We start from the raw sequence: 23,025 nt of genomic DNA, 5'->3' as shown, positions 1-23,025 counted from the left end.
TACCAGTTACAGCCCAACCGAGCGTAACAAGCCAAATATGATTACTGAGTTTTAGAGGGAAAAAAATAAGATCAAATTCGTTAATTATAGCTAATCGATTATAAATCAAAGAACCAATCTCAGTTTCAATCCGTCAAAAAGCTGTTGTATTATGTAACCCCTATATTATAATATTTAAACTTAATTAAGTGATCGGTATCGTTCGTTTTTTCTCTCACAATTACCGATACATCTTTTCGATAAACCTCTTCACGTTCACCACGATTATATTATTATTATTATTATCATCATTCTATATTTCTATCGTCCAATTGGCTGACGAAGCCGTCATAGTAATTGAGCCGGTTCGCTGTGTGATCGGTAGAAATCCACATTAATTTAAATTTGATTTGCTAGCGTAGTGAAATAGCTTTAATTCGAGCTTTACATTCGATAACATCAGAACATCTGCATATTAAATTTAGAGTAGGTAGTTGAAACTTTATCGTCAGTGTCGGGTGTAGTATTGCAGACCATTCACCCAAAATTAAGTCGAAATATCGTCGTGACGTAGTCAAACGATTCGAAAACGATATTATAATTTATGAAATATTATATTTTGCGCAGTAGGGCCATAAGATTTTTTTTTGTGAAAATTAAAAAATAGTAGGTATATATTATAGTATATAAATACGTCTAATTTGTCGTTAAGATATTAATATTTCGATAGTCTTCATAAACTTACCAGTTGCCATACGTAAGTACAAGTACCTATATAATATGTGATTATAAACCGTATCGATATATTTTGTAATCAGATTAACAACGGTACCAGCCACCACGTATCACCAGCTCATGACTTGCCAGAAGGAGATAACTATACTGCACCCCTAGCTCGGTCGTAGTACACCATTATAAATGATAGGTAATAATATGGAGACCGTATTATATAATGAGTTGTAGGTTAAAATCGCTTAAGATTCGTTAATATATACGAGTAGGTGATAGGTCGACGGAATTTAACCAGTTAAAACATAACGGCAGGTGTCTACTTGTACATAGGTTTGATATTACTATTATTATTGTCATTGCATGCACTCATATAGCTGGCAGTTTTATAATAATATAGTATTTTAACGTCGACCTCGATGGTCGGGCGGAGGGATAAGACTGCAAATGTCGATAAATCGTCTTCTCACGACTGTCTCGAGTAAATAGCGTCGACACATTTTGTCGAGAAGCTCCTGCAAGTACCCTAATAATACCAATTCTAAAGTTTCGACGCATCGTCATCGGCAACGAGAATGGTGTATAGGTACGTCACTGCTGTAGTAATTTCACGCAATCTCCTTACGTCCACATTACGCTTAAAAAAATCTGAACTCCGTGTGGCTTAATTTAAATTTAGCTCTCTTTGAAATCGGGTTTCATGAACCGCGGGCCAAATATAAGTCGCATATTAATATTTAATTATAACGATTTGCAGGAGAAGGAAATATATTAATATAATAACGTCCTATATCGAACATTTTATTTCACCAGATTATGCGTGTTAGGTACCTACATTTATTTGGTCTACGGTTTTTATGAAAGATCCGTTGAACAGCAGACGACGAGTATCAAGCAACAAAATCTGTCAGCGAAAGATCAAAGCACATAAAACAAGAGTCGATATTGTAAATATACTTTTTTTTTTATTATTATTAACAGGAAGTCATATCTAAGTCGGGTCGTTTACGGTTGTGCTACTCCAGTATCATATATATCACCTGTATAATATTACATTGTATAGCAACCATATACCTGCCCAGTGCCCATTGTGATTTGTGAAAATATCGACGACTTATCCGGATGAACTGTATTTTGTTAAATACGAAATCTGTTACTATCGGTTTTTAATTAAATCAGTATAACACTACTATTTATATAAATTATAAAAAAATATTAACTTTGTACACGTATTAAAACGCTCTGCGGATAACACATACATCCTGTAATAATAATAATAATTATAAGTATTGTTATTATTTCCCGATGGCCGATTTAAATGTTAACAAAAACCTATATATCGGTTAAATCGTTTCGGTGCGTTATGAAACGCAAAGCTGTGCGACGACAACGCTTAGTAGGACAATTCAAACGGCGGTGGTAACCACTTACCACACCACTGCAGCTCCAGTAATGTGTGTGTGCAGTGTGCAAACATGGCGGAGAGTGTACATATAATAGGTACAACCGGCGACATATTATGTTTCGAGCGTTTTTGTAACTCAAGGTTTATAATATGTTATAGAGTACTTCAGTTATATATAATATATATGTATAAAGTATGTATGTATGTATGTATAAAGTACCTATTATTATATCATATACCAAACGACCTCTAGATGGTAGGTTTTCAAATATAGGTTATAATAATATATAATATGTATGTGTGCCTGGTGGCTGGTGGTACACTGGTATATGATAATATAATATATATATATTCCTATATTACGTTCATACAGGTATACCTACTTTTGCGCATTGTATATTATTATACATTTTATTCGAGGGTAGAAAAGATAAAGCTCGTTAAACAAAACGAGTTTGTGTTCCAAAAGTGTCGATAAATTATTCAAAACGTTATGAAATTCTAACGAGTAACGACAGCGCGTAACTCACTAAATCACATATAACAATGTATAGTATAATAATATAATCATATTTTTCCAGAAAACACACCGAATGTAATGAAACTATTACACATACTTAATATTATTATTATTATTATTAAATTTGTTGTTAAGCGTTTTATGCGTAGGTACAGTGTGATTCACCAACCACACTTACCCCATTGTATTCTTTGATTGTGCATTATTTTATTTGAATACAGATTTTTGGAATTTTTTAGTATAGATATACTGGAAGACCATCACATTAAGATTGCTATATATTTGTTCATATCAAATTAGAAGCATTTTTTTAAAATGATGACATATATAAACCGAAATTCGAAAGATTAGTTACCAAGTTATTATATTTAATGTATTAAGTGTTGTCCACAATGACATAATATGTTTGGACGATATTAGGATTGAAAGATATGATGATTTAAAAAGTATAATCGGTTTTATTATATTGGCATTTTATAAATTGAAAATATCATAATAATATGTAGCTATACGTGACTAAATATTACACGTCATATTTTATATTTTAATGTAATCATAACAATTCAAAAAACAGAGATATATAGGAATAATAATATAAATATTTAAGGATACAATTTATTGGATTGAGGATGATTGGCGGATCACGGCCCGATCACTCGTATAGTACAACGGTATCAGTCAATGTGTTCTGCTGCTGCAAATGTTCCTAATAGTGTAATGTAGGTTGCAATGGCACACACTCAAAAACAAATAGGGGTAGCATACTGAATCGGTTACCTCTATATAGGCTAATAGACTAATTATTATAGCCTATAATTATTAAATAGTTTATTTTCAATATTTTTATACGTAGTAGAATTTTTATGATGTAAATATTTTGGAGCCAAGGGTCCACCCACCCACCTGCCAAAAAAATCAGGGGTAGCAGCTGCTACCCTTGAACCCTCCAATGTGCGCCACTGGTTGTACAACCGTTGCGATTCATGTACAAACTGCAATTTATTATAATAAAATATTGTCGTCTCAATACGAACACAAGCCCATGACGTAACTGGTTATATTTTAGTAATACGGTGTAAGAATGTAAATCTTAATGTTTTATAATTCTATTTCTTATGACTAGAACATCCATGGTTCTTGGCGAAATTAAGTTTGACCATATCCGCCAATTGACCGCTATGTTATAACAATTTATTATATGTATGTAACCTGTGTTTGCATTTGTGACGTAAGCCATTTATTTACTTTGTCAGTTCATATAGATTTTTTTTTATTAAATAAATTATACAAATACTTTTTATTTATATTATTATTTGAAACGTATTTTATAATTCTACACATTTACAAAAAAAAATATATATTTACTTACAGTAATTTAAGCAATTTTAACACGATTTTTTTACTTTTATTAAAGAAATACAAAATTAACAACGATCAATTTTACTTTCCAAAGTAAAATATGTTACTAAACTTCTTTATTTACAAAACATAATGTAAGAAACGTTGAAAGACCGACCTATAATAGTCGATTATTTATAAGCATTCAAAGTTTGGATACGAGGAGTGGAATGACATTATAATATTATATATTATATAGCAGGGGATACCCCAGAAATTTTTGACCCGCTTTACCATACTGCTCTAGTGCTCTTTTAAAACTATAAATGCCTTATATATATATTTAACTATTGCAGGTTTGATATTTATACATGGACGTTTTCTAAATATTACGGAATTAAAATAATATGGGTCGACGTTTACGAAATACGTATAATACCCACATATCGTCATGGTATAAAATTCGAATATTTTCCCGAAAAAATCGTAGAGTTTAGGTAGGTACCTACGTACACAACAAGATTGACAATATTTCGAATAATAGTAATAACCGTGCACGAATAATACATTCTTTTGAAAACCTCAAGAGTCGACATGGAAAATGAATGTGTCAGACGGTGTAGAAAAATGTTTTAAAAAAATCCCCCAATGGTTATGTACTTGGCTTACGCGTAATATAATAATAATAATAATGTATTTATGTATCTGTCAAAAATATTTTTCAATCGAACGCGTACTGGTGAAATGTGACATTACTGTCAGTCATGATTGTTTTCATTCACTCAGCCGAGACAGGCGTCATAAATACCTTACATGACGTCCAAAGTGTGATTTCTTGTTTTATTTCACGCTCCAGGTGTCACCGTGATGACGTTTTGGATTCCGTTCCTGGTGGGGTTTATTGGCCGTTGTGCGTGCTCGAGTGTTTATATTTGGTAAATCACGACGATGATTACAATGTAATATTACAATATATTTATTTATGAATTATAGAATAATTACAAAAACTGTCTCGAAGTCTGCCGCGGCCCATATGATTTATTTGAATATTTATTATTAATTGTCTCGTAATATTTTGCGGTATAATAATGATTAATTATCCACGCCTACGTCAACAACTGGTTGTGAACATTTTTATTTTGACCCACCTTCGAAAGTCGTATTAATGTATTACAGTAGACTTATATGTAAGGACATTTTCAAGAACTATATAATTATAATATTAGACAGTATCAAATATTTCTAAGGTTAGGTTTCTAAGGTCTAACAGGGACGAACCGAAAGAGGGTCATGGGGGGGGGGGGGGGGGGTGTTAGTATAGCGAGACTGCTAGAATCGGCAGTCGGTACAAGATAAAAACCTGATGAATGGCTCATAACCATAAGCGAAACTAGGGGGGGCTGGGGGGCTTAGCCCCCCAAAACTTGTAATAGCCCCCGAAAAATAAATTATTCATTCGTTTTCTAAAATATTATTAAATCTTTAAAAATTAAACTGTATTTCTTAATTTTTTTTTGGGAAAAAATGTAATTATATTATTTTTATTTAAACTTTACGATTATTTTATATTTCCTATGATAAAATATGGTAAATATCATTAGCTATATGCCTATATTTGTCTGAAGGAAACGATTTATGTCGGTTTATTGGTAAGATTGTTATACATAATTTTAATGAATATGCACTGAACTAAAGTATAAACTATAGAGACAGTGAATTGCGGAATAAAAATCCCCGGTAAAAACTCCCGACGAATAATCCCGGAAAAAAATCCACCAGACTACAATGTTACTGACAACTATAGGTACATGATATTGATTGATCAAAGATTTTTAAAAGCTAATTAATATAATAATTATCATATTATTAATATTTAATTACTACTATTTTATACTTACTAGTAGTATAGTATACCTACTTTTCATTAAAAAAATTAAAATATAATAAATAATTTTCAAAAATTTACAATAATATTATTTTGTTTTATATCATGATTTTAAACAACATATTATGTTTATAGTCTTTTTAAAAGATTAGATACCTATTACCTACATTCATTGATTATTTATTTGATAATTATTTGGATTATTTGACATTTCGATTATTCGATATATTTTTATTTTTTATTTTATAATCTTTTAAATATTGTATCTATAAATAAAAATTGTAAAATCGACTTCTAATAATAATAATAATTATTAATATTGACATTTTGCTTATCATCATTTATATCATATTAAGAAATGTAATATTTTATTTTGGGGATATATTATAATATATAATATAAATCAACAGATGATGATTACCGATTATCTTGTATCGTAAATAATGTGCGTGTTTGATGTCTGTACAACTGTTGACAAAATTTTTTTTAACGCGTCCGATAGTTTTCAAAAAAAAAAAATATTTAAGTAAGTAGGTATAGTAGGTTAGGTTGCCAACAATTTTTTTTTTTTTTTTTTAGCATTTTAGATTACAGATTTAACTATTTAAGTATATAAAAAGGTTGTTTAGTATTTATATAAGAAAAAATTATTTAGCTCTTGTACCTAAATGAGGTATTTCAGTTAAAAGTATTAATGCATATTATACTAAACTTCAGAGGACCATAGTTAATAACCTAGCTAACCAAAATTGATCATTTGACTGTCGAAATGTTCAGAAAAAAAGCTTTACCGGAATCCATAAAAAAAATATAGTGTTTACCATTTGAAAAAATAAAGACGTTTTTATTATTGGTACAACTGCGTGTTGAAAAATTTTGAAAATGTTATAAAAAATTGCCTGTTAAAAAAACCCTGCGTACAATGCCATAAGATACACTCTGTATATTTTTTGTATAGTAAAAAAATAATAAGTCAGGTATTTCTAAGTTTAAACTTCAAATTTAGTTCAAACTAAAAATTGAAACATAAGGTAGTAAAGAAATTATAAATTTATAGCATGTAACTAAAAATATCTTAATAGCTAACAAAAATTTTGAATTTAAAATTCTAGTTGGCAATTTTGAAGATTACACCCCCCCTCGTCCCTGAGGTCTAAATGAACATTATACAATATACAAAGTCCCAACTGTATAAACTAAATGTTAATAAGCAGGGTTGGGATTTTATAGCATTTGCATATTTCTTATGAGATGCTTAAAAAATAGCAGAGTAAGCTAAAAATGTGTTTCATGATACAGAGAACTCAAATTAAAAATTTTATTTTGCATATTTTACGATTTTTTAGTTTTTATTGCTTTTTTGGGATTTTTTGAGACTTTTTTGCATTTTTACCTGTTTTTGAATCAAAATCTGTCAAAATTTTATGAAATTATATTATAGTAAACGTGTTTTTAGATTTTTGTCAATTGAATTATCAAATAAATTGTAAATGTACCTATAGATTAAGTTAATAGGCCGATTACGATGATGCAACGCCGTACAGCGTTAATATATAGGTTTTATATAATACTACGATAATTTCGTATTAGATATTTGGTTCTAATTTTTGTTATCTACTAATTTTGTTGGGTTTTTTTTGTCGATTTCTACTGCGATTATTAATCGCCGATTATCAACGTTGTATTAGTCGTCTCGTGTGCCTGTACTCGTGTGTTACGTTGTATTTTCGCCGTTTATGTGTAGTAACTTTGTTTTAAAATGCCAAAAGTTAAATCATCTCTTTCGTGTAAACTCAATAATTTTGTATCAGAGTTCGGCGAAGAAGTGTTTAAGGTAGATGACAATGTATTATTTTGTCAATTATGTGAGTGTAAAGTGAACAGTGAAAAAAAATTTAACATAACTCAGCACTTAAAAACAGATAAACATATTAAAGCAACGAAGCGCCATCAAAATAAAATTGAAAAAAAACAACAGTTTCTTACGAGCTACCAAAAAAACTCTTTTAATGTCGATTTATGTAAAGCATTTATAGCGGCAAACATTCCTTTAAATAAATTATCTAATCCAATATTTCGACAATTTCTTGAAACGTACATGAAAAATCCGATTCCAGATCAAACCACGTTAAGAAAGTTATATGTGGATAATATATATAACGAGACTATGGAAAACATTCGTTCTAAATTATCTTCTAAGCGAATATGGGTCAGCATCGATGAAACAACCGATGTCGAAGGACGGTATATAGCAAATGTGATTGTCGGCAGTCTTGAAGCCGACCGTCAAGGTGTCGTATTTTTACTTCATACTGAAGAACTAGGAAAAACAAATTTTTCTTCTATCAGTCAGCTATTCAACAAGTCAATGGGTATATTGTGGCCGAACGGAGTACAACATGAACATGTTCTTTTATTTGTATCAGACGCCGCACCATATATGGTAAAGGCAGGGACGGCTCTCCAAGTTTTCTATTCTAAAATGCTACACGTGACGTGTGCAGCCCATGGTTTGCACAGAGTAGCAGAACAGGTTAGATCTCATTTCAGTACAGTGGATAAGTAATAGCAAGTGTTAAACAAGTATTTAAAAAAGCTCCGAGTCGGTTACAATTATTTAAAAATGAACTTCCTGGAGTAAAGTTGCCGCCAGAACCAGTTATTACACGTTGGGGAACCTGGCTTAATGCAGCTACCTATTATTGCGAGAATATACAAGCTGTTCGTCATATTATTGGATTACTCGACCAAGAAGATGCGATTAGTATTCAAAAAGCAAAAAAATGTTTAGACAACCCTAATCTTGAAAATAACTTGGCATACATTAAATCAAATTTTTCTATTTTATCTGTAGCCATTGATAAATTGCAAGCGAAAAATATGTCCTTAGCTACATCATTAAATATTATTGAAAATATCGAAGAAACACTGAAAACACTAAATGGTGAACATAGTAAACATATATATTTCAAATTAAAAAACGTTTTAGAAAAAAATAGTGGTTTGTCTAAATTAAAACATATTTCAAATATCTTGGATGGCGAAGAAAATACAAATATTGGTGAATTACTTGGTGAACTTACATGTAGCGATATTGTATATTTCAAATATGCACCAATTGTATCAGTGGACGTCGAACGTTCATTTTCGACGTACAAGACTTTGTTGGCAGACAACCGCCGTAAATTCAAATTCGATAATCTGGCCAAGCATTTAATAATTCAATGTAACACTCAAGGTAAACATTTTAAATCGCTTACTTTTTATATAAAATTTTTTAAAATAATTAATTGGGTAATTTTTTTACAGACCTTCGGGATTCTGACCAGAGTGACTAAACTATAAGTATACCTAATAATTTCAAATTTGTAAGTGATTACTTAATAAATTTCTTTTTTTCATATTTTGTTGTTTTTATTGCATATTTTTAACGCATATTTAGCGAAAGTTAAGGTCATATTATAGCGCATATTTATGCAATTTTAAGTGCTATAAAATCCCAACCCTGTTAATAAGTATTGCCGCCTATAATTCTGTCCAAGGATGATAGCAGGCAGAGAGCTAGCAATACATTTGTAAATTTATAATTTACATTTCCTCATCAGGTAAAAAAAAACAAACAAAACAAAACAATACAATGTTATTCAAAATAATTTCTTTTTTTTTCATATAGCATTGTAAAATCTCTTTTATCGCCGAGTTTAATAAAAAAAAAAAAAATACCAAGGTCGGTTTTACCATAAAAGTGCAATGTTTTTTCATTTTTGATGGAAACAACAAAATACTGCAGTTGTTTTAATGTTTTCCCGTGACCATTAATATCATTGAACTCATAAAACACAACACTTTTATTAGTAGTTATTGTCGAAAGAACAATTAACATTTTTCGGACGTATTAAATTGTTATGGTTTTTAATTTAAAACTTCCAATGTCGGCTATTAGATTCTCCGGGTTCGTATATTATATGGACACCACAATCTCGTTGTTTTCATTGTTGCATAAACTATGTGACTCTTTGCTCTTACACATAAATATAAATTTATTCATAATATATACGAAGAGGAATCCTCTTTTACATAATAATATACTTTCCTAATTAAATTTATCGAGTTACGAGTAAAATCTTCAGGAAACCAATGAAAACTAGAACGCGTTCTACGGTAATTCCAAAATTTACGATTTATACAGTCGAATAATGCAATTATTGTATAAATTGTCATATACGTATATATACTAAATTTATGAACGGGAGTTTGATCAAATTATCAACGCTTATAGATAGACATGTTGTCGGATAAAAAAAATGACGAAAAACAGTAGCGCGTGTGTATGTATGTATATTATAATATATTGACGTTTCTTCATATTATAGTATTGATAATAACAATTAATGTTTAGGTTATGTGTCTGGTTAGTTGTTCGTATAATAGTGTCCTAAATAAATAATTATACACTAACAATAATGATGGAAATATATGAGTGATATTTGAGCGTATAAAATACATGTATATTTTATTAAACTTAAAACTATTGGTGTTTAAATTTGTTTCACAATATATAATTGTATTGTTATACACGTAATTTATTTGCTATGATCAGTGGTATAGCAGAAGATATAACAAAATAATATTTAAATATTTTATATGGTGTGTAATGGGGTTGGAGAATCTGGTAGATGTATAGATAACTCAGTGTGGGCATACAGAGCCCTTTAAGAGAGATATAGTTTGAATAATAAGTTCCAGCTCATATATTTTATTAGTCTTACACAATCTTAATTAAATATTATATATTATAGTATTATGAAAGAGTTACGCCTTATACTTATAGGCATCCGGAGTTTCTTTGTGTCTGGGTTGTTGTTGACCCAGGACTTTTAGTGTATCTTATAATATTATAGTGATAACATTAGTTTATGCGTGTATGAGTTTTTATGTACGCGGACTACTATAAAATATTATGTTATATTCATATATATTAATATATGTTTAGTAAGCATTATTACTTATTATCTATTTATGTTTATGGCTTGTAATTTTGTCACACATCCGTAATCCATTTCTGATACTTACATAATATCATACTGCTGATATCCGAGAAAAAAAGTTGTTCGACACAGGTAAAGTTAAAAAAAAACTGAAAATCTATTTATGAAATTATTAATTATTCCCGAACATATTATTATAGGGTTTTTTTCTATACTCGTTTTTATTGTTTTTAATTTATCAATTACATATTTGATTTAAGAAGTAATAGTGATATACGTCTATATATAAGGTTATGAATATTGAATGACTTGTAAATTGTAAGTACTAATATTTTTTTTTAACTAAATTTTGTATGATACGCTTTACGAAGGGTGTGGAATTTTATTTTAAATCTGAAAAATACATTATTGATAAAATTGAAAGATCTCCTATTAATGACTTAATGGTTGTTAGACACCAAGTATAATAATTTATTAGCCAATGTGCTGAAAACCTCTCTCAAACCGATCATATTTATTATAATGACAGTCGACAGGTAATTCATATACATCAATACCTAAAGTTGATTTAAATTCGGTTTTATAGGACAATATTTATTTCCTCACGTAAATAAATCACCAGTAAATACTTTATTTTATCGCATATACAAACATTAATGTAAAATAAAACAGTTAATAATTATTATAATTACATAGAGATGGGTAATAACTAATAAGTAATAACTATTAACTATTAGGTACATTTTATACCTTGTTTAAAACCAATATATTTTTATTATATCAGTATATTACATACAAATGGTAAAAATTGATTTTATCCATATTTAAAATTTAAATACAATATGTAATTTTATTTTATGGTGCATATTATTATTATTATATTTTATATTTTTATTTAAATATTATAAGTGAATTTGAACAATTTTCATTTCACGAAAATATAATTATTTTCTGATCAACAAAAATTAATGTTGTCAAGAATTATTAGCGTTTAATATTCGTACTTATCCTCATCTATATGTTTATTACGATTTTAGAAAAATTGTACCTATATTTTTATATTAATTCCACTGCAAAAAAAATTACCTGGTGACTGACGACCTTTACGTACGTTTATCTAATATATTTTCAAGATTAGAAAAAATAATAGCTTTAACAGTCCCTGCACACAAATTTAATCCATCTTCTTACTGAAAACTTTACGCTTGTTTCACACAAGTTTCGAGTAGATTACGAAAAAAATAAAAATAAATAACAGAACGGAAATAAGTGAATTTTTCGACATTTTTTTACAGACAAGAACAGACGAACTCACGCATCTTTGTCATCGTTCAATCGCCAAACAATCTGAGCGTTAAATCGATGAGTGAACGAAATATACATAATTTGAATACAAAACAAACTATGTTATTATTTTGGTGGTTTTTCGGTCGAATTGATCGTTTCCTGAGCCTGTGTGCGTAAGGACACACACACACACACATACACACACGCACACACACAAGCAAATACACACATACCTACGCTCAGTAATAGTCCCCGGACCCAGATCAACTCGTGTCACACGGTCCGTACGCAATTCCAACGTCACGACCAAGTTTTCCGTTATATAACTCTCCGTTTAACCCAGTAGGCCCCTTCCCACTCCGTTCTCACAAACCACGGGGTCACTTACCGGAAATTTCAAACGGACTTCCGGTATGCGCCTCACCGGAGGGGTAACCCCTCTCCTTACACACTCACCATTGGCCCGATCGCTCTCTCCGTCGGCCGACGCGGCGTTGTTCCAGGCAGGCAAAACTAGGACTTTACAACAATCAACCCTGTGATCGGCCACCACTACGCGCCACTGGGATAATAATAATAATAATAATACAAGAAAATATTTCGTGGAAATAAACCGTTCAATCTTCAATGTGTATCGGTTTGTGTGGACTTAACAGAGTTATAAGCTCTCCGAAAATTGGGTTAAACGCCACTCGCTGTTTTACTTTTCCGAACCGTAATGCAGTATAATGTTATAAAATATAGCGTGTTTAACGAGTACGAAAATTCATGTTGTTTATACGCTTTTTCCGCACTTTGGAAGGTATATATGTGACGTGGTCAGGAAGAAAAGTTTCAGTATTGTGTGCCAAAAAATGACGTTAACATTTTTCAACTAAAAGTGCTCTTTATACACCTACCCGTGCGAATACAACCCACCATTTAATTCATTACATTTGCAAGTCGATTTTGAAAAAAAAGCATATCAATTGGGGTGGACGAACGGGAAATTGGAAAAAATATCTTTCGATTGCAATTCATTTGAGAGCATTTAACGTTTTTAACGAATTACGAATTAGTTTAATAATACCTAGTATGAAAACAATAATCTTGTTTATGTTGTTTGTTTGTTTGATAATATTTCAAAATAACACGGTTAATCTAAACGAAATTAAAAACTATAATTTTTTATTATGTGAGTAATATTTGTAAATTAATGTTACTTGTTAATATTCCGTTAACAAAGGAAATGGTAGTTTCCATGCAAAATAATTGTTTTCATTTCCCGTAGGCCATAAAAAAACAAACTAAATTAGCGTATTAAAATAAAATATATGACTGAACTATTTTTCAGAATATAAATTCCAAACCAACTGACATTATGTTCTGCATTTGTGTAATACCTTTAATATTCATATTGGATTTTATTTTCTATAAAAAGTAACACGGGGTGATGTGTAGGCAAATATGATACATCTCTATCGTTTATCAGAAATAATATTTTATTTAAATAATATGTTCATGTTAATACAATAATACCTATTGATTAATTATATTTTACCATGTTAAAATAATAAACCTAAAAAAACATAATATATAATAATATTATATGTTATAATAACCCATTTTTTTTAATATAGAATATAAAACAATATTATAATGATGTAGTGGATACGAATATTCGTTTAACGAATACGCTACGTTTGGATAATTTAACCAGTGCACTGAGCGTGTGTTTTCCGGAGAGGACCACCACAGTACCATATTATAATACCAATTTTGAGTGTTAATGAACAATAATAAACAAATACAGTTGCATAATAATTAGTTACGAATGGAAAACTTTAATTTGCTATTTACTATAGTATTTAATATTTAAATAATGGTATCGTAGATACACGTAGTATTTGAAAAAGCAACTGTTATAATCTAGCTAAATCTATTTGGAGGTTTGGTTAAAGTTATTAAACAAAATAATTCAAATCCTAACTTATAACAAAAATTAAAAATACGGATATTGATTTAAATTTTTTAAATTTTAAACTATAAACAAATTAAAAAAGTGACACCTTTATACATAAACAATGTTTTGCAAAAAAAAAAAATAATGGTTGAAAATATTTTTTTTTTTCAAAATGTCATAATATTTATTATTATTACATACAAAAGTTTCAGTGTATTAAAATGAATTAATATTCGTAATTTATATTTATGAACGCATAATGTATTCACAGAGTATATAGTAGCAAAAATATTTTTGTGTAAAAAATGTATTTTAAATTGAAAGTTGAAGAAAAATCTAAAATTGTATACATTTTACATAGGGGATAAACCTCACGGAGTCCAAAATAATCCTACGAAAACCTATTTAAACCGCTTGCGTGTTTGCTCAAAAATAAATAGTTTGGCCAAATGTAAATAATATATTATATTATAGTACCTATGCATTTACGATTTCGTGTATAAGATTTCAGTGGTATTTGTGTTAATATGGATAAGTTGTATACAATATTTGCGTTCAGCAATTAAAACCATTAAAACCATAAACTTCGTTCACGAAAAAAACATCTTGACATGGCAAATAAAAGTAACAATGTTGGTGAACAATACGGTCCGTTTTGTTCCGGTTTGTTTTTGTAACAAAATTATGTACTTATATTATTAAATAATACATACTACATAAAGACAGTATAATCCGGTTTAAAAAAAACTTCCAAAAAAAGTGTTAACATGTTTATTGTTTTAAGTTGTATTGTCTTTTGTTTGATTCTAAGAGTTATGTCATGATATGTTTTTGAATGTAAATACAGCTAGAGACAAGGGTTTTTTTTTAAAATCACACATATATATATATAATATAATATTAATAATAGTTTATTCGAATGAGTACAATGTATGGAGTTATGGAAACTATTAACATATTATGTTAATTTTTATAATTACTTTTAAATTGCTATAATTTAAAAACGATAGTAAAATAATTGTTTTTTATTATAATAGAAAATCGACAAATTTATTTTTGTATTGTTAAGTTAATTATGTAATTAAATTATTATGAACTTTTATTATGTTGAATTAAAAAGTTATGACTTAATTAACGTCTATTGATACTAACAAAATAGTTTAAATTACAAGTTTTGCAGGCAAACAAATGTTTTACTTTTTGTATAGTCAAGACATTATTGAAATGAGTCGATTATTAGACTTTAAAATAAAACTGCAGCTAAACATATTATTATTTTTAGAATTTACATTTAAAAATTTATAACATTCTACTGTTATCGAAAGCTAATAAAAATGAATGTATTTTATCAAGTGTATTCATGTGGTAATAATAATTACAAAGACACAAGATGAAAGCATTAATAAAATTTCACTCGTGACCTCGTCGAAAATAAAATTAACAACATGGAAACTATAAAATGCAATAGCGGTACACATAAAATAAATAAATAATGAACAAAACAATATTAAAAATAATAAAATGTTTATTAGTTGTAAAGACGTTTGGCGTAACCATCAACTTGCTCAAATAAATTTAATAATGCCTTACGAAGATGTGTATGATAGTAGGGCATATTATATTATTTAATTATTGATTTTTATCTTCTATTTAAAGTATTTTAAAGAACCAGCATATTATATAAGACGTGTCTAGAAAAGTTATACTGATTGAAATTGACATTTTGTGAATTTAAAAAGCTATTTCTTAGATATTGGAAAGTATAGTTGAAGTTTAGTAAAATCGCATCAATAAATGACACGAAGAAGTTATCGCTAAGTTAATTGATGAATTCATTTCAGAAAATATTGCGTTACTGTCAAATAACGTGTTAATATAAATGATATGTATAATAATGCAGCCAGATATTATATACTAATAATTACTTAGAGCTGAGCTGTGTGTGTATTAACTATAAAAATATTAGTTCAAAGAAAATATTTTTATGGTTCAAGCAAACATGTTCATTATGTCATTTATGGTTTATGAAACATAACAACTTTCAGATATTAAAAAAATTTAACCAACCATTAAATGTTTTTAATAGAAAAAATAATAACTTATTTAACCGCATGCCATTAAGAACAGATCATAAAATAATTAAAACCAAAAATTGTGTAGTAGTTTTAAAAAAGTCTATTTTTAGAATTAAGATGAAAACTAGCAAAAATCAGGAAATATTAATAAACTCTGGTTCTAATTAAACAACAAAACGACTGTAAGTTTGTTAACGTTGACCTATTTGCCACAGCGTTAAAGCGTAATTTCCTGTACCTACATCATGATAATTCAATTTTGGCACACAATCAATTTATCGCACATGTCAATCCATCGCATTATTGATATAAATATATAAAATAGATTAAAACAATTTAGTTTTAAACAAAAAACTATACCAGAGGATGTTGAAATGATAATAATAGAAATAGGTGGAGTGTATAATCATTTATGAAAGACATGCGTGAACATTTCAAATTGAAATTATAAAGACGCCTTGAAAGAAATAACGAAAAAGGAGAACAATAATTTTTAAACGACAAAAAATGTGGTATTTAATTGGTATCTAATTTATCACTCCACCTACTCCTAAGTTTTTATGTATTTATTGTCTTAAATAAAGCTGTGCATAAAATATAAATCGATTTATTCAATTATGCACCTATAATATTATTACGATACATTAACTATGCATTGAACTGGCGGGCACTGAATTGACGTACGAACTTGACGCGTACACATCAATTTCACAAGGTTGTAGTTATTTATTATAATCAATCGTTTCCAAAATATGATTTTTATTTTTATAACGTTATCATACATAAAACTCGTACCTTTGTCAGTTTTACTATCGAAGTTCTCTTGGCATTATACAGACCACGGTGAATTATTTACACACATAGAACGGAATGGGTTTTAATATTATTATGGTTGGAACTATTTTTGGCAGCAAAAAAGCTGAAAATCCTGGTTTGTACCGACGTAAAGCACCTCTGTAGATTGTAAAATCATCATCGATGATGTTTTAGACAATTACTTTTTCAACATTTCCTAGATTTTCAATTAAACCGTGGAAAAAAACGCTGAAGAGAATCTATTTTTAAAAAGCTATTTTAATCACGATCGTTATTGAGTAGATAGAGTTCAACTAAAAATGTTTGTGTGAATGCTTCTTACGATCGAATAGTAAATAGGACCATAAGTCATAACTTTTGACTTTACTGCACTAAAGTGATTAAACCAATATCTATCCGATTTTATAACATAGCAGAAACCGCTGGCCAGTTTTTAAAACATTTTTTTCAATTGGTAACAGCAAATTGCGGTAATTAGAGAAATTAAAAAAATAGTTTTGGTAAAATATAATCTAATATTAGAAAATAAACAATTTTACAAAATTACCACACGAGCTACGGCGATGTTTTGCTGTCAATGCTTTTTAGGGTTGTTTCTTTTTCCATATACTCTCCGAATTACAATAAATAAATAACCAATATATTTTAAATTGCTTGTAGACTTGATATAAGTTTAGGTTCACTAGTATAAATTAAGAAATTTGATCGAGTTTCGCTGAAATTATTAAAAACAACTAAAAATTTATTCATGGGTAATTGCATTTTTTTAATATTATAACAATAACACCAAATAAGTGTTTTAAAACATTAATATACGGTAAGTTATTTATTCATTATGATGTTTATCAATAAATCGTATTATTTTAAGTGTATATTATGCAAGTTGCACGTTCAGATAAAGATAAAGTACTCTGAGATCCACAAATAACAAAATATCAAATGCCTACGTTTAAACTCTACCCAAAAACAGACGACAATTTAATCAATCATTATTCGTACCTGATCGTATGTGTGATAATCGAGGACATTCTGCCACTAGTTCTATCGAGTCAGCGGATCCACAAGAGAACACAATCGAAGTCAAGTTCAACTTGCATTCCTCGTCGGCGACTGTTTTACTGCTCAAAATCCGTCGGCCTTTCCTTTTGACTCTGCGCAATATCACCTCGTCGTCGTCGTCGTACTCCGATTGCCTCTCGAATTCCTTGCTAATGTTCTTTCTGGACCTCACCAGACTTGGCAAGTCAGGCTGTAACTTCTTGTACGTCACACTCCAATCGTCCGACGATTTCTCGTAGTGTTCGGAAGAGTGACGTTTGGGCGAAGGTGGTGACGTCGTAGTTAACACAATAGACGGATGATTGTCGGAAGTTAACAAGTCCACCGGTAACTAAAGACAAACGTAAGTATTGAATACTAGTAATTAGAGATCGAAATGTTTGTAGGGAAAAAGCAGTTTTTTTATTCAAAGCCCCCAAAAATACAAGAAAATCAGAGAACTTAAAAATACATCTCCAGAAAAACATGATTAAAAGAAAATTTAAAAAGGAACTTCCTGGAAATATAAAAAGGCACAATTAAAAAATGGACAGAAACAAAACGTTATTTTAAATTAAAACAATTTCTAGTAATAAATTAAACTATATTATGACCTACAAAGTACATGGACTAACTTGAAATTGCTTAAGCTTTAAAATTAAATCCAAGCGTTGAATTATGATTGCACTAGCATTTTCAGCATAAAAAAATACTCAAGTTGGAAGAAAATTGACCTCAACAAAAAAGGTGTTCAGTAAAATAGAAAATAGAAGGAAATTGGTATTTATCTACAATAGTCAGTTCTTCACAGTAATAATATGTTGTATTCAGGAATCAAAGGTATAATCAATACGGATATTTGTTTTAAAAATATCGCGATTAAGTGTTTTTAAATGTTAAACCAATGCTTAAAGAAAATGCAGATAACTTTTTTTTTTAAATTTCCATTTTTCACAGAAAAAACTAGGGCTTTCCCCAAATTTTTTTTTGGTTACGTTGATCATTATTTAAAATATATTGGCTATTTATATTGTACTTACATTTAGACTTGTTTTACTCGGTAAAATTGAAGATACATCGTTCCACGAAATACTTTTGCTGACTTTTTTTATCGTGTAAATTCCTTTATAAGGGCAATTTCGAAAGTCTGACTTGGAAGCTATAAAAAAACGTAATCTACAGTTTCTCAGTTTTAATACAATAATAAAATGTAATAAAAAAAATACATTCTCAAATAAACTTAGAAGTGGGTTTTTGGAAAATCACTAAAAATAACTAATATATTATTATTAAGATAGCAAATAACAGTTTGTATTTTAAGTTTCGAGATTTGATATTTATACAAAAGTGAATTGTAATATTGTATCATAAAAATATAATTTTACTACTTATTTATCCAAAATATATAATACTACAGTAAAAATAATTAATTGTTGCAATTTCATTTATGATCCACTACTTCTATATACCTAGTTTGATAAAAGCAACGCAACGTTATTTAATACAAATAAAATTAAGTTTACAATGTTATTTTTTTTTTTAGTTCAGTATCATGTCCGATTCAATTTGTATCAAAATTATTTTATCGGAATCTACTAAATAAATAACGTTCTAACACGTCAAATCAGAGAAAACTTGGTAGAAAACAAACTGTTGTTTGTGCAAAAATTACTACTTTGGAAAATGTAATAATAATTTTTTTTTATGTCATCACAATAGAATTACAACAGTATAGATGATGTTGAAAGTCAATTTCAAACACAGGAGATTCGATTCAATATTTAGTATGAATATATAAACATTGTATAATACGATAGCTCTCGAACAGTTTTTTTCTAGAGTTCTAGTAAAATAATAATAATAGAACCTAGAAATAAAAAAAAAAATAGTCGGTTAACTAGATTTTGAACTACGACGCTTGATATTCATCGTGCGTACTGTATTATTTGTAAACACCGCATTCCCTGCAGTCTATCAGTATTTGTTTTAGAAGGTTAACGTGAAATTGCACTCGGTCTCTCGGCAAACACTTGAAATATTTTTGCAATCAACGACTTACCCACTAGCGTAATTGAATCCGTAGCGTGCGCATCAAAGTTGGGGGAGTTACACGCGTCTTCCGGTCTCCTACTCGGCTGACCTGATTTTGGAGGAAAAAAATACCGTATTATTATTATTATACTGATATTGTGCTGACCCACATGGACCGTGTATGTGAGGGCGGTGGTGACTTACCCATTTGAAGTTCTGCCAAGTCGTGCGCCCTCCGGTGGAAGTCCAAACAAATGTATCCGCTTTGGCTGCGCGCATACGGAAGAAACAAAATAAAACAACGACAACATAATGTATAATGTACCGGTTGAACGTGAGAAACGTACGAATCGTACGGCATATAAATTTTTATTATTTGTGATGAGAATTTATAGCGGCAAACATAAACATTTTGTGCGTTTGAACTTATATGTAAGTACAAAGGTACATACAAATAAAAATCTAGGTAATTAAACAGACATATTAAAAAAAAAATTTCGTGTATATTATAGAAATGTTATTATATTTCTTAAGGGGCATGTACTTTTTGTCGAAAAACGGAAAATAATTACTATCGATATGAAATTTTTTAAATCACTAAAATATACAAAAAAAACATATGTCAAACATATAATCTAAAACAGATAATTATCTAATTCAGTTGTAAACAGAAGACGTGGAAAAAAATATATGCAAATAATCATATTATAACGACTTCGCATCCCTAATATTATTGTATTATATTGTTGTTTACCATCCAGTAACGTAGTGCGCCATCACCCTGAACCGGTGAGGTATCTCCTCCATTTCCTGCTGACAGGAGAATTTCATCTCGTGTCCGGGCAGAGGTGCCACCAACGGCTGATTGTAAAAGAACTGGTGTGAAGCCTGTATAGTCTGCGCGGCGAATACGCGATCTAACGAGCTGGACACCAGCTTCAACGTGTTGTTGTTGTGGTGATGGAGGAAAGTGAACGTTTTACCGTGATCCAACGTCCTCCATCTCTGGTTTTCAGTCAGCCACAACGGGAAGCTGCATTTCGTCTCAAAAGTCTCTGCGCGAACATTTAATAAATAAATCGATTTTAGGTAGGTACCGAAAACATCAACGATAACTGAGGTGGATTACCAAACACAATCCACTTCAGACATCGTTGCAATATGCAACCAGATCAACCAAACTCTTTCATTCATACAAATTTCAAAATTGACAAAAGAAAAATTACTAAATTTATTTATATTTTTATTTGAATTAACTTATTTTTAACTTTTTTCTATATTTTGAACGAACTTGAATTCTATTTTGAGAGCAAATATTCCTTTAATTCTTCAAACTTATATCCAATATCAACAATTTGTTTTTGTTATGTCATTATCAAATAAATATTTACTATTTTGGTTTCAATTTAAGTAAATAAAGTCCATTTGGTATGAGTTGATATTAAAACTGTATTGAATGATCCTGATGAGTATGTTACAATGATACAAAATACAAATACCAAATGCCATATTTTTACATCATGTATTTTTATGTCCACATATTTCAATATTTTATTTGACAATAGAATAGTAAATCTAATTTTACGAAATTAGTTGAACTTTATGTTTATTGACTAATAACTAATTAATTTAAAAATTAATATTTCAAGCTAGTTCATATAAGGACGTACCTTTTTTCAATATCATAGTCCTGGACCCTTCGAGAGGACTGAAAAGGCCACTGCATGTGGCGTCGCCGGACTGTGCCACTCTGTACTCGACGTCTCCAGAAGCACCAGAACCTTTCAATTGTCTCTGAGATGTCGTTCGCTCGTATATGAAACACTTGAACCGGTCTTCGGTTGACATTGGTATACCGTTGCTATGGTGAACCCTACCGACAAGAAACCGGTACGAACCCTCTTTCCAACCGGCAATGCATTCAACTTCTTCGACTAAACATTATACGTATTATAATATTATGAATTGGACATTAAATTATAATTATAAGCAAACTATTTTAATTATAAGAAATTGCTAAATGTTTTGAGACTACTGTAAAATACTATAAAGTATAATTATTATTTACTATATTGTTACTAAAATTATTATCAATATTATAAGTTAGTTTATTATTTTACTGTGTAACTGAACATATTTCGCAATTGCTATAAAAAGTTTATATTTGGTGATACATAAAACATTATTATGATATTAATAAATTAATTATTATGTTTAAGTTTAATGAAACAATTCATTTTTAATAATTTGTTAAAATTCATTTGTGAATTATGTGTAATTTATTTTATTTTATTGTGATCAACATACATTTTTCGAATGTTTTACAAAAAAATCACAAAAACCAATGGGAACTATTAAAACGACCACGTAATTTGTAGTACCTAAATTATATTGTTTGACGTTTCAAATAATCCTTTACATAATAATAATAGACTTATTATGGTATGTTAAAATCATTAGATTATTAGAGTAGTAATTTGGCCAGTCGAGTCTTTATTAAAGACCTTAATATAGTAATCATGTACTTAAATTTAGTTTGAATTCTATAGTAGAATGTAGGAATATAGTATGAAGTCGATACTAAAAGTGGATTGCTACATATCACGACATTTGCGGGGAAGTCTACAAATCTAGAATTAGGTACAGTGGTCATTTGATGATTGTATCTGAATGTAATATTAACATTTTTGCGGTTTTTCGTCGTTGATCAAGCGTGGTTTTAGGTAATTTCGGTAGAAACAATAATAATTATATAATACTCGTGGAAACGAAAGTTTGCGGGCACGCGCGTCTAGAAGCAGCAGGGTTAAAACGCTTCTCATGTCGTGTTTTTCGCGTGCGGTTTCAGAACCTTAACTCACCACAAAACGCGGTCGGTGTGGCGACATAGTAAAATATGTAAACAGTCTGAAAACTCAAAAGATAGAGAGGGAGAAAAAATAATAATTATAAAACGTACTATAATATAGTATAAATATGACCAAAATAATAT

General features: G+C 29.4%; 1 protein-coding gene across 4 annotated transcripts in view; it reads right to left on the bottom strand.

The window, feature by feature from the left end:
- The window catches only part of LOC132946375 (uncharacterized), a 183,490-nt gene that overhangs the window by 9,010 nt on the left and 151,455 nt on the right, over positions 1–23,025 (bottom strand). For all 4 annotated transcript variants that reach the window (XM_061016353.1, XM_061016354.1, XM_061016355.1 and 1 more), the window contains 6 exons: positions 21,704–21,967; positions 20,788–21,088; positions 20,238–20,302; positions 20,062–20,142; positions 19,043–19,161; positions 17,964–18,354 (listed from right to left, as the gene is read on the bottom strand). In XM_061016353.1, coding sequence (XP_060872336.1) covers positions 17,964–18,354; positions 19,043–19,161; positions 20,062–20,142; positions 20,238–20,302; positions 20,788–21,088; positions 21,704–21,967 — 1,221 coding nt within the window. The remainder of the gene's footprint in view (positions 1–17,963; positions 18,355–19,042; positions 19,162–20,061; positions 20,143–20,237; positions 20,303–20,787; positions 21,089–21,703; positions 21,968–23,025) is intronic.

The sequence above is a fragment of the Metopolophium dirhodum genome, chromosome 6, assembly GCF_019925205.1.
Source record: "Metopolophium dirhodum isolate CAU chromosome 6, ASM1992520v1, whole genome shotgun sequence".
Lineage (NCBI taxonomy): Eukaryota > Metazoa > Arthropoda > Insecta > Hemiptera > Aphididae > Metopolophium > Metopolophium dirhodum.
The sequence above is the reverse complement of the archived record's forward strand: the minus strand, read 5'-3'. Positions and strand labels throughout refer to the sequence as shown.